The sequence below is a fragment of the Psammomys obesus genome, unplaced genomic scaffold (genome assembly GCF_907164565.1).
Source record: "Psammomys obesus unplaced genomic scaffold, mPsaObe1.curated_primary_1811, whole genome shotgun sequence".
Taxonomy (NCBI): domain Eukaryota; kingdom Metazoa; phylum Chordata; class Mammalia; order Rodentia; family Muridae; genus Psammomys; species Psammomys obesus.
Window position 1 is genome coordinate 15,868,421 of NW_026585894.1, and position 13,857 is coordinate 15,882,277.

A 13,857-nucleotide genomic window follows, 5' to 3' on the forward strand; every position below is an offset into this window, starting at 1 on the left:
GGGGGGGGGGAGGAAAGTACATAGTCAGTGAAATCTTTGAACAAACATCCAATTTAAACAGAGGGCTTACCATTTACAAGAGAATAATTATTCTTTACATTTACACAACCACTGCCTTCTTCAAATATCCCATAAGCACATTATTATGTTTAGTTTTCACACCAAGCCTGAAGGCTGGACAACACACCAAGCCTAAAGGCTGTCCCTCTGTTTTCTAGATGACATAACTGACTCTCAGGAATGTTAATGATCTACCCAGCAGCCCAGTCCAAGCCTTTTGGATATTGGCATGCTGGTGATAATAAACAGAAACCATTAAATCATCCTTAGCTGTGGTAAGCACTTAAGAGATACTAGTTAGTTCTGTCCTTCTAACAGCACTTATTTGATAAATAAGGAAATGGAGGCACAGAAAGGTTGATTAATTTGTGCCAGGTCCCACAGTCAAAATGAGAAGGAACTGGGTGCTTTGGCAGGGTACCACATGAGAGCTTTCACACATAGGAGTTAAGAAAACATCAGTTCCATTGTGTTAGCTGTGCGTTACATTTTAAAATTCTGACAGCTGTTTACAGCAAGTATTTTCAATGATGGCAGATGACTTAGAATGCACTGTTGGATTTTTCTATATTTTATATAGTCAAAATATTTATCTCACATTTAAATACCTTGAAAGCTTGTGGTGTCTAACCATTTTAGAGTGTACAATTGCACAGTTCTGAGGAGCTGAAATAGTACTGGAATTTAGGTCAAAGATGATGTGAGATCAATTTTGCTGTACTATGACTACAAATATACCTTAGAGAAAGGAATTGGTTGTTTTAGGTGAACGGCAGACTTATAAACAATTGAATCTTAGAAGAGTGAGGCTTTTCTGTGAGGTGTTCACAGTCAAGAAATTATACTATCATTTATGATCCCGAGTCCTTCTACACATTCAGCCCACAAAATCTTACTCCAAAAGCTGTCACGCGGTCAGTTCAGAAGAAGCAATCCTAAATGGAATAACTTAATTTGACCCTCAACTTTTACCACTGAACTTTCTTAGTAATATACTCCTGAGTAGAAGAGCTATTTACTTATGTCTAATCATTTTTAAGTTGGGTCACAGGTAGATTCAATTTAAAAATTTACTTACAATACGTCTGTACATGTCCATGTCTTCTTTGGAAGTCTGTCTGTATCAAAAGCATCACAAATTATAGAAAAATGAAATGTAGCACGAAATGCATGGAGCACAAGGTAAGGATAATGAAAGGTGTGAGGTAGCAGAGTTCCAGCAGTACTGGAGCAAAAAGGGGACCCAAAAAATGAGTTTAATTGTTATTTGCATACTAAAGTTGTGGAAAGACTTTTAGTCAGTGACAGATCCAGGAACCAATCTCGTTATGTTATAAACAAGAACGTATTTAAAAATGCATGTATGATGATGGGAATTTCTCAAATATCTATGCAATCATTAAAATTAATAGACTAAGCTAGGAGTGGTGGTGGATGCCTTTAATTCCACTATCCCTGAGACAAAAGCAGATGGATCTCTGTGAATTTGAGGACAGCCTGAGATCATAAAAATATATAATAAGTTCCAGGATAACCAGAACTTACACACTGATACAGTGTGGAGAGATAGAGAGAGAGAGAGAGAGAGAGAGAGAGAGAGAGAGAGAGAGGAGAGAGGATGGAAGGAATTAAGGAAGGAAGGAAGGAAGGAAGGAAGGAAGGAAGGAAGGAAGGAAGGAAGGAAGGAAGCAAAGAAGGAAGGGAGGAAAGAAATAAGGAAAAAAGGAAATAAGAAAGAAAGGGAAAAAAGGAAAACACTGGCTTTTATACTCTGACATAGAAGGTGTGTATGATGTAGTATGAAACAGGAAAAGAAAGTTGTTAAAGAATATATAGTGTAAGAAGTCTCTTACTAAATACATTGGAAAAAACTACAGGAATATATGACATTAGATGTTCACAGGCATTCTTCAATCTATTCTTTATAGATTTTCAATATCCATGTTATAGGTTTCTATACATTATTTCTATATATATTTTACAATGACCACATTATTACTTTTGGTTTGAATAAGCCAACATGTGACTTTTAAAAACAAAATTGGAAACTATGAATATCTATTTGCTTTCAGACTTTTGGTGGGGAGGTGCTGAATTTTTGGTGTCTAGTCAAAATGCTTACATTGAAGCCTAATATTCTGTGAGTTGATATTAGGTGATGAGCTCTTTGGGAGGTAACTAGGTAAATGAGGTGGAACTCCTACAATAGCATTTGTGAACTAGTGAACATTGTAAGGAAAGACAGAAGTGCTTCCTGTCTGTGTTCCTTGGCATGTGAAGATGAAGTGTGAGGAAAATATTTGCTGGGGCTAAAGCCAACCAGTCTCTAACATGTTGTTTTGTTTTGTTTTGTTTTGTTTTGTTTTGTTTTGTTTTGTTTTGTTTTAGCCCAGACTAAGGCAATACACTATGATGATCTTCATTTATGCATAAACTTTCATGAACATATTGTTGTTTGAACATGCAAGAAAAATCAAAAGGCCAACATATAGAAAGTAAGCAGGCATATGGAGGGGCAGCCACACATGGCACTGTGTGGCACTCTAGTGAGAGGTGTCTGGGTCCTGCCATCAGAGGCTTTATAAATAAGCCAAAGCCTTTCTCACACAAGAATTTTCACTCTCCTGAAACTGAATTTATTACATGGAGAGTGAGATGCTGCAAAATGAGTCTGCTTTCACTGGTTCCTTTCTCGTTTTGTTTTGATTTGTTTTGTTCTTCCCTTGGTTTTACAACCTACAGTGAGACAAATGTGTTCTTCAATCTTAGATAACAACAAGGGAAACTCATAGACCCAGGTGGTCCCTCCATTTCCCTTCAGCTCATGGAAGAAGTCATTTACATACCTGCTCTTAATTTCAATACGCAAGTTAGCAAGAGAAAATTCGCTGTTTTGAAACATGAAATTCAACTAAAAAAAAAAAGTGAGAGAGAGATGGTCAGTTTGTGTAGCCACTCTTCTGCTTTAACTCAGTGGTTCACAGGACAATGTGAACTGCAGTGTCATCTCGGTGAGCCCAACCTTCCCAAACCTGCTCCAGTTTTTTCAGTTACCATTTTTACACAGTTGGGAGATAAGCTGCCCTCCAGTGTAACTTCAACTAGGGAAGCCCTAACCTGCAATCTGGTTCTATTGGTCGGTAAAGTCATTAGAGGAGTGCTTAAAGTTAAAGGTAGAAGCCAAATCCAATATGAACTGTTACCCTTCTAAGAGGATGGAGAGAAAGTAGTAGTGTATGTGTACAGAAGAGATACCATTGGAGGGCACAGCAAGAAGGCCAAACAACGAAAGCTCACCCAAAGCCACCCCTTCTAGACCTTTTCTCTTGAATGTCTACCCTGTCCTGACTCCCTTCTAGAACTGTGTGATGACAAATGCCTGTTTTAAAGCCACTCTGTTGGTGCATCTTTGTAAGGCAGCCTGAACACTCTGAAACACTTATTTTCAAGGGCTTAGAATTTGGTCATACACACTTAAATGTAAGTGCTAATGGAGAAAAGGAAAAGCAATCTGATCATTCGCTGCTGAGCCGAAGGTGTGCATTGATATTGTTAATCCTCTGAAGACCATTTTATGATAATTATTCAAATGTAAAATGTTCCTGACTTTTGATCTAGTGATTTAAAATTTAAAAATTAATATTATAAAAATATTCAAGGGCCTCTAAAATAACTGGAAGAGCATTGTTTGTGGAACCCTTTAAAAATAGAGAAAAAAGAATGTCTACCAATAAACATCTAGATTTGAAAATGAAATAAAAGTCTTTGTTACAGACATGCAGTAAATTCTTATGCTTCTGTTAAACTGTGTGTTATAGAGCTATTTCCACTACCACGAAGATGATAACTGCATAATAATGTGTCCCTGGTGTTCATCGGTTGTGTAAGATGTTTGCCTAGTCTGTATAGTGATTTGGGTTTGTTCCCCAGAATTGAAAAATAATCCACAGGTAACTGGCAAGGGATCAAACTAAAAAGTGGTTTAACAAGTATGATACAATTTCTTTTTCTGAAAGAACACACATCCATGACAGTGTAGATAGTAAGACCTGGAGAGGACAGGAGCTCCACAAGGAGAGCAACAGGACCAAGAAATCTGGGCCCAGGGATCTTTTCTGAGACTGATACTCCAATCAAGGACCATTCATGGAGATAACCTAGAACCCTTGCACAGATGTAGCCAATGGCAGTTCAGTCACCAAGTGGGTTCCCTAGTAATAAGAGCCAGGACTGTCTCTGACATGAACTGATTGGTCTGCTCTTTGATCACCTCCCCTGAAGGGGGAGCAGCCTTACCAGGCCACAGAGGAAGTCAATGCAACCAGTCCTGATGTGACCTGATAAGCTAGGATCAGATGGAAGGGGAGAATGACCTCCCCTATCAGTGGATGGGGGGAGGGGTATGGGAGAAGAGTGAGATTGGGAGTGAATGAGAGGGGGGGCTACACTTGAGATACAAAGTAAATAAACTGTAATTAGTATAAAAAATAAAAATTAAAAAAAGAAAAATTTCACAGAATACACTTCAACTTAAAAGCAGCAGTAGAGGTCAGACATTGCCTGTTTTGGATGTCTTTATATGAACTTCAATTGCGCAGCATATATTAATTTTATAATAAAAAAACATAAAAACAAGCAAAATGTCCACTGTGTTGTAGAGGAAAAAAATTAAAGTATGGAAAATAAAGCTACATAAACACTATGCATAGATTTTGTTATCACTGCTCTATTTTTCCGAACTAAGGAGATTTGGCAATGACTTAAAATTTGTGTGTGTAGAGGAAAATATGTAGATCTCAAGAAATGAAAATACTAACGTCTCATAAAAGCTTTTAACACCAGTACTGTGAAAGAGATGGTAGACATCTTCAGAGTATTGCATACAGATTAAATTGCAATGAAAACAATCTAAATTGATTAACTATGAAATGGATTATCAGTAGAAACAGAGTCTACTTTCAATTCATCCTGTCTTGATCACATGTATTTAACAAGTACCATAAACATTTTAAAAAGCTGTTGACCCAGGGCTGGAGAGATGGCACAGTGGTTTAGAGCACTGAATGCTTTACCAAAGGACCTTGGTTCAATTCCCAGCATCCACATGGCAGTTCACAACTGTCTGTAATTCTAGTTCCAGAGGATCCAACACCCTCACATAGAAATACATGCAGTCAAACACTAATGTACATAAAATGAAAATAAATATTTTTTAAAAGTATTTTACCCAATCTTTTGCAAATTCATGTATAACAGTGGTAATAAGGACCCTTGGCTCTTCATCAAAGACAGAGAAGCTCATTTTGATATTGTAGAAGAAAACTGTAATTAAAGATAAAAATAAATAGGTTAATTTTAGTTATTTATGTTAAGAATATGACTTCTTTACAGGCAGTGGTGGCACATGCCTTTAATCCCAGGACCTGAGAGGCAGAAGCAAGTATATCTCTGAGTTTGAGGCCTCCCTAGTCTACAGAGCTAGTTCTAGAACAGCCAAGGCTATGCAGAGAAACCCTATCTCAAAAAACAAAAGAACAAAAAAAGAAAGAAAAAGAAACCCGACTTCTGAAAATTAGATCAGAAGTACTCTCCATTGTAAAGAACACAAAACAAAGATTGTTTTCATTCCTAAATTTTGTTTACTTTGATATTAAGAATTGACATTTTTGGCTACATAACCAAGAAATTTTTGCTTTGATTATGTGGCCATTTCCCTGGATTTCTAATGGTTGATGGACTTGCAATAACTCCCCTAAATTCTCTACTCTCGTTGGCCAACTGATTTCCAGCTCATTCAACAGTGACAGTAAATGCTATATGTCTTACGATATATAACCTAAAAAAATAATTGTTTTCTACCCACTGCCTTCCTTCCTCCTTTAGATTTTTCTCTTTATGCCCTTCTCAATCTTGTCTTGTCATATGTTTATTTTAGAATCTTAAAAGTTACAGACCCAAGCCAAAGAAATGGCTTAGCAAATAAAAGCTCTTGCTACCAACCCTGATGATTTGTTTGATTCTGACTAATACAAGTTGTTCTTCTTCCACAAGCAGACAGTGATATACACATGTCCATACACGTAAATAGATAGATAGATAGATAGATAGATAGATAGATAGATAGATAGATAGATAGGTGGTGGGTAGATGGTTTTATAGAGTAACTAAGTTAAGTTCAGTTCCCAGCACCGGTATGATGGCTCACAAATACCTATAGTTCCATTTCCAAGGTATCTGACACCTTTTTCTGGCCTCTTTGGGCACCAGGCATGGATGTGGTGGTGAACATACGTAAAAAAACAAAAATGAAACAAATTAAGAAAATATTTAAAAGGTTGTAGTACTGTCCAACATTTGAAGAATATGGAAGCCAAACACTCCCTAACTATGGATAAGCATTTCTATCCAGCTATATGTAGGCATTAGAAAGGGCTCAGACCTGCACAGGAGTAATTCAAAAGGCAAGGTACATTATGTGTGTGTGGTTGGGGTGTTGTGTGCATGTCTGTATGTGTGTGTGTGTTTTCTATTGTGTGATAAAAATAATCAGACATAAGGGTATATAACCCTTTATTTATCTGCTCATTTGTTTGTTTATTTATTGTATGTATGGGTATTTAGCCTACATGTATATCTGTGCAGGCCAGAAGAGTGGGTCAAATCTCCTAGAACTGTAAAATAACCTGGAAATGTAGTGGCAGGGGCTTTTGAGCTTCCATGTGAGTGCTGGGAATTGAACCAGGCTCCTCTGGAAGAACAGACAGTTCTCTTATTTAATCCATCTCTCCACCTATCCCACCCCCAGTATGATTCTTTTACATGGTAAAGATGAGTTTCCTAGTCTGTGTTCACATGGGAAGGGTCACAGTGAAAAAATCAAGAACAAACCAACTGAAAGGGAAGTTTTAAGATGCCATACTGAGTAAAAAGAACCAATTGTAATACATTTCAACAAAGATAAGACATATAGTTAGATAGTTATGTGCTTAGAGAAGGTACTTGTGTGCCAAGGATTTTAAGGAGATAAGAAATACATACACGGTTTTCCTCTTTTCTGCCTTCAGAGAACTTGGAGAACACAGAACACAGAACACAGAACACGCACTCTGTTAAGCATATATAAATAAAATACCTGTAGACACTGTGGTAATTGGTGAAGTAGATGCTTGTGTAAATAAGAAGGAAAATGTGGAGTTCATCCAAGTTGTCTCAAAAGATGAAGAGATTAGTGAAGACTCAGTTGCTGTAGAAGGGTGTGTCATTTCAGTAGACATCAGTGGAAACGAGGCACCTGTAGTAGTGGTTATATGCAGAACAGTGTCCAGTGTGGATTCTGGAGGAATTAAAGTGTGGGATTGTGATTGTACTTTACTCCATACAGATGTTTCCATAGGGTTTGATAGGTCATGACTGGTTATAGAAGACAATGTACTCATTCTACTAAAGGACATGGATTCAGGCACAGTTGTGAAGTTTTTGGCCACAGGAGTTCTGGAGGATGATTCAAGGAATGTAGATGTGTATAGACTGTCATCTTTGGGTTTTGTAGATATGGGGAGAGAAGTCAAAGAGTCAAGAGTGATGACACCCAGTGTAGCTACAGGAATGGCTTGTGTGGGTGTGGCACTTCTATCAGAACGGAGTACTATTGTAAAGTTAGGGCATGTTGCTATCATGTCAGAAGATGGAAAAGTGGATTCTGACACCTCTCCTGCAGGTGAAGTTAAAAACTGAGGAGGATTAGATACAGATGTCAGAGAGTCTGAAGGGAGACTAGATAAGCTCCAAGTCTGTAAAGTAGCCTTGGAAATTACAGAAGAATTTGGTGAGAGTGTGGTTTCAGGGGTTACCAGCATGGATGTTTTCTCAAATGTGTACTTAATGGCAGCCAAAGTGGTTGGGAGAACTGTGGAAGATGTTGATAATGAAGTACTCCCAGAAATCCCAAAAGTAGGAAGGCTTTCTGATGTGAAAATAGATGGCATTGTTGTAATATCTCTAGAGACCAGACCAATCTGAGATGTTGGAGATGTTGACAAAGTCCAGGGAGTAAAGTGAAGAGGGTCTGCTTCCATTCTGATGGGTGTCATTGCAGTAGTTGTGAAAAATGGAAACTGAGAGTCTTCAACTCTGGGTGTGTTTCTGGAAGTTGTAAGTGGAGACTTGGCAGTACTAGTTGTAATTCTTATACCCCATGCTGGAAATTCATCCTTTTGAGATGTAAGAGGAAACTTGGCCTCAGTACTATCAGGTGAGTAAAAAAATGATGTCAAAGAAGATGTAATTTTACTGGCTTGGGTCCATGAAGGGTATAAAACAGGAGTGTTCAAGCATGTGCTGCTCTTTGTTATTTCGCTTGAGAACATACTCTCTGACAAGGAAGTTGTCTTTCCTGTATCAAGGGAAGAGTGTGTTACTGTGGGCTTTACACTTTCTGTAGGTCTAAGGGTGCCTCTAAAGTTAGTCAAAGATGGGAAAACCTGAATATTCAAGGAAGTATAAAAACTATCTGAAGGAGTAGATGAAAGCCCACTTGCAGGTACAGTTATTCTGGAATGGGCATTAATGAGCTCTGTCACTCCACCACTGTTCTCAGTAGATAGGAAACTGTTGGTGATCCCGGGTAATATGTCCAGAGTGGTAGCCTCATTTTTTTGTGGTGATTGTTGGGTTGTTGAAAGTAATGATGAAAACATGGTTTTTGGAATGGAGGTAATATCTTCAGTATTCTTAGAACTGAGCTGAGAGGAGGGAGTGATGTCTATAACTGAAGTCACTGTCCGAGCCACACTAATGGTTGGAATAGTTTTCATAGATGAAAAATCTAGTTCTACTGGAGAGGAAACAGGTGTAGTTGTGTTATTGAATGGTACCTCTGCCATTTCTGAAATAGTGAAAGTAGATGAACCCACTGTGCTTTGTGAAGTAGGCCCAGAATACACTGGTGTGATATCCAATGTTGATGCTTGAGTGGTTTTCGTAGTCTTGGGAGGAGATGAAGACAGTGAAGTAAAGAATGTGCCAAGTCTTATGGAAGTGTCAGAAGAAAGCACTGTAGTTAAGAAATCAGAGTTATTAGCTGGCATTGAGGACTTCTCAGACGTAAGCCCAGAAGTACCTATGGAGACACATTTCAAATCACCAGAGTGTGTTGTTCTAGAAGATTTAGTCATTAGCATTGTGGGGGTGTTAGAAACTCTTTTGGAGGTAAAGGCAGTGACACTGAGTGGCAATGAAGCCATTTGGTCAATAGAAGTGGACATTTCCATAGAGGTCTCCTCAGGAAAGTTTGTAAGTTCATTTGGAACTGAAAAGACTGTAGTGCTCCCATCGGGAGTGATCATCGTAAAATTGGTGTTGAGTAGTCCAGTTGTGAAAGGAGAGAAGGACTTGAGGAAAGTCTGTGTGCTTCCAGAAGTGGAAGAAGCAATCCATGTCGCTGCAGGTTGTGTCTTAAGTGAAAGCAGGTGTGAAAGAGTTGTGTTGATGAGCACAGGATGTGATATTCTAGTTGTCCTGGAAGCATCTGCAAATAGAGTAGCCTGGTGACCTGTAGCTGGGTGAGTCACAGGAAAAGAACTCACTATCTTTTCCACAGTCTTGGGAGGATATTCTGAAGGGGCTCTTGTCCTTTCTTTATCAGGAGACAAAGACTTGGTTATTGTCGGAACGTGTGAAGGGAGTGCAGTTTTTTCAAGAGTAGTTGACCCTTCTGAAGCATTAACACATATTTTGGCACTTGAGGTCAATGTTTGTGTGGTCTGTCTGCTCCCAGAAGTAGAAGATGTGCCTACATTTCCAGAAGATGGATAACCAGGTAGAATCTCTGAAGGCAAATGTGTTCGGTGGCTGGAGACTTCTGTGATCTCAGAAAATTCTGTGCCTGTCATTTTCCAAGGGAAAGTGCTCTGGGAGTTTGAAATAAAGGAATTCTTAGATGGGGAAATTTCTGCCACCCTTGTAGTCCTGGGGGTTTTCCGCATGGAGATGTTGGTCTGCTCTTTGTCCAAAGACAACACAGAGGTGGCAACCACCAATTGGGTGGAGACTGGTGTGTTTATGAAATTTGTGGTAGATTCACTGTCGACTAAGGTAGTAAACCTATTGGCAGCGGTGTGGGGTGACATGCTCTCACCAGCAGCAGAGGTCTCTGTGGGTCCAGAAGCCATACTGACATCTACAGCACTACTAAAAGCGTAAGGAAAGCTAAAACCATGAGTTGAAGCCTCAACATGAGATGCAGGTGTTGTTGCTACTGATGTAGATGCAGTTGAGCTAATGCAAGTAGAGGACACAATGGTAATGTTATTAGCAGGAGGCCTTGAACAGACAAGAGTGTATATGGATGGACTTACTAAGTCAGCTGAGATGGAAGGAAGGGTGGTTATAGCTTTAGTTATCACAGGAGTGGGAGGCCTCAGCGAGGTTACCATAGTCTCTCTCAGAGAAGAAACTGCCATGAATGCTGCTGTGGAAGAGATCTCTGTGACTTCTGAAGTGGCATGAAGTGGGTCTATGTGGGTAGACATGATATCATTGCTTGTGGAAGTTTTTGGACTCATTGGCAGCACCAATTCTATGGTCTTTGTCACTGTTGGTACAGTTAAGCCAACTGAGAGCATAGATGTAGTGAAATCCCTGGCCAATGTAGATGGCTGGGACAAGGTAACCTTAGACTCATCAAAACCCACCATAGTGGTGGCAGGAGAGGTGAGAGCAAAGCTGTTAACTGGCAGTGAGAGCATGTTTGTAATACGTTGAGGGGTTGCTGAGGAGTGAGGAGCTGCAGTCTGTTGAGGCAAGATACCAAGCGACAAAGACACAGCTGTCTTCTGTGAAGGAGCAGTGGAGAAAGTGGTTCCCATCATCCTTGTTATTGAAGAAGTCAGAAGTTCAGGGAATGCCTGGGTGCTCATAGAAGTGGGTGGAGAAGCCCCATTCCCTTCAGCTGTCTCTGAAGTCCAATATACTACATAGGTGTGAGACCTGTTAGAGGTTTCTGTAGTTCCATTGTATGAACTCCTAGGTGTGCTTTTCATCATTTTTGTTGAAAGCCAACTGACTCCCATCTCAGCAGTTGCAGTTTCATTATTCAATGCATTAGTCAATTCTTCTGTATCTGGAAAAGGGGAAACAGTGACAGAAGCTGTCACCATTTGTGCTGATTTATCTGTTGTTTCCAACACTGCTGAAAATGGAGAAGCCTTAGCTACTGCTGCTATGGTTGACTTTACCTTAGGATGACAGGAAGTGGGTTTGTTTGTCACAGTGGTAAAGACCTTCTGTGTCGTTGCAGACATTGGTAGAGGGGCCATAGTATCATCAAATGTGCTCACATAATTTGTTTCTATTTGTGTTGTTTCAGAAATGCTCTTTTCAGTAGAAAAATGTGGTGTAATGTCAGGAAGGGTAGACACATCCACCGAAGGAACAACTGTCTCCCTTGGTGTTGAGGGAAGTTCGTTTGCAGCTACTGTGGGTGTAGAGCTGCTTTTCAGTACTAAGGTGCTGAGTTTAGATTCAAGCTGACTGGGTATAAAGGTGATTTCAGACAAACTGGAGAAGTTACTAAGCCCCTGGGATGTTGGTTTGGATACAGCTATTGTATACTTGGCAGTAGTAGCATCAGAGCTGGCGGTAGCCTTGTTCTCTGTGGGTGCTTCAAGTGGGGTGATATTTGCGGTCATAGATGAATGATCTATATCAGTAGTATTACCTTGGAATAATAATGTGAGATTTTTATTGGGTATGAATGTAGGTATGGTGGTTGTATTCATAGAGGTCAATGGGGTCTGACCTGATTTAGAAATCAAAGTTGTCTCATTGGTGAAGAACTGACAGTCTGTTTTATTTGTTACGGGTGTGAGACCTGATTCAGATGTATTGTACGTTGAAGGTGATTTAGTAAATATTAAAGTAAGCATGGGCTCATCCGTTGTAGGTGCATTCTGGGTGTATGCTAGCCCTTCCATGGTGGAGCAAAGAGAGACTTCAGCCAATGTAGGAACAAGTTTGGTTCTGGGAGGTGAGGCTGGATATGTACTCTTAGTATCAATAACTATCTGTTCATCCTGGATTCCAGTGACTGGAGAGGATATAATGGAAGAAAAGACTGTGGAAGAGGTCTCTTTAGGCATGGGAGAAGACATAGCATGCACCACACCGGGTGAAAAGACATCCTGGAAATTTGTAGGCACTGACTCTGTTTTCAGTGTTCTTAGGGAAGGTATGGTCTCCATAGGCAACCCTGAATGGGCCATGAAAGGTATTTCCACCTCAGTTCCTGGCAAGGTAGATGCCACCCGATTTCCAGTAAATACAGAATTCGAAGGAGCAGCTGTGGAGGTGAGCAAAGACTCTGGTGGGAAGGCTGATGCAATCCCAACATCAGTAGCAAGAGCTGAAGTCTCTTCTAATGTGGACCAAGACAAAGTTCTGGCAGCTGAAGATATAAGAAATTCTTGTCCAGATTTAGAGGTAAGGGGTATAGCCACATCTGTGGATTTGTGTTTGGGGCAAGATGTTGTAGACATGATTGTTGACTCATTCATCGAGAATAAAGTTGTTTTCCCAGACTGGGATTTAGTTGCTAGAGTTTCAGATACAATATAATTCTTGGTGATTACAGGTGTGTCAAATAAATAAGTAGCTACAGTTGGATGAAAGGCCTCAGTAGTCATGGCTTCCACCATTTTTGTTGTCTTTGTTTTTCCTAGATATGGGTGTTCTGTTATATCTGTGGAGCCAGTAGCAGTATGAATGAATGTACGCTGGATAGGCAAAGGGATGGTTGTCGACACATACAAGATACCTGCTGAAAATGGAGCTGTCTGGGCTGTAGATGTGCTTAACTCTTTTGATGCATTCACTGTTGCTAGAGGTGAGGGTAATGTATGAGAATATGAGATGGCTGCATGATTCACTGTAAAAGCAGGCTTGCTTTCTGGAAACACTGTGGATGAATGTACACTCTTCTGTGGATTTAGCCCAGTAATTTGGGAAGGAGCTGTTAGGTCGAATTGCTGTGAAACAGTTGTACTCATTTCTTGAATTTTCATATTTTCAGAAACAACTGAAAAATCAGAAAGCATGTGTTACTTGAGATTCAGCCTTAGAAATTAGGGACAATTTTTTAAGAAAGAGTTCTATAATTTCTTTTCATTTTAAAGAGACATGAGTATCAGATATAATCATGTTGTTTGAATACTTAATTTTTCTTGAGATAATTTTCTACTTTGTAAATCTCTACCTGATTTTCATAATACCCTGGTAAATAACTTGTAGGAAAGCATCTATTACATAGTATCTCCATAAAAGATATGGGCACTTTTACAAAACTGTACACTGATTGAGGTGATTCACTTTTGGAAAGGGACCTATCAAAACTCATGGAAGAATAAATCAATAGCTTGATTAGTTTCACATCCATTACTGAAACTCAGTTTTGAAGTTAAAAATCTCCCCCAAAATGTGGGCTTTAGATTCACACAAGTGCAGTTGCCCTTGGTCAAATTTCTATCACTCATTTGAACACTGAAGTTTGAAAATGTTCTTATCGGGAACCTCAGGATCAAAAAGTCTTGACCCTTTGACCATTTATGTATACCCATATGAGTATATATGTATTGATAATGCATCCCTGTATATATTGTAAATCTGAATTATAAACATTATAAAAATGTCAAAGGCTGGGATAAAATAAATACAAATGTTAATACTTCTAGCACCCTATCATAGTGTCTTTCTTTCCATATGACAATGCAATCCTGCTTTGAAGACCATAACAGCAGAGCTTAT

The 13,857-nt window shown here is 39.3% G+C and overlaps 1 protein-coding gene across 1 annotated transcript in view; it reads right to left on the reverse strand.

Annotated features, from left to right (window-relative positions):
- The window catches only part of Adgrg4 (adhesion G protein-coupled receptor G4), an 84,411-nt gene that overhangs the window by 39,605 nt on the left and 30,949 nt on the right, over positions 1-13,857 (reverse strand). Inside the window, exons 4-8 of the mRNA XM_055599555.1 lie at positions 12,830-13,132; positions 7,193-12,796; positions 5,288-5,382; positions 2,907-2,971; positions 1,139-1,178 (exon numbers count right to left, since the gene is read on the reverse strand). Coding sequence (XP_055455530.1) covers positions 1,139-1,178; positions 2,907-2,971; positions 5,288-5,382; positions 7,193-12,796; positions 12,830-13,132 — 6,107 coding nt within the window. The remainder of the gene's footprint in view (positions 1-1,138; positions 1,179-2,906; positions 2,972-5,287; positions 5,383-7,192; positions 12,797-12,829; positions 13,133-13,857) is intronic.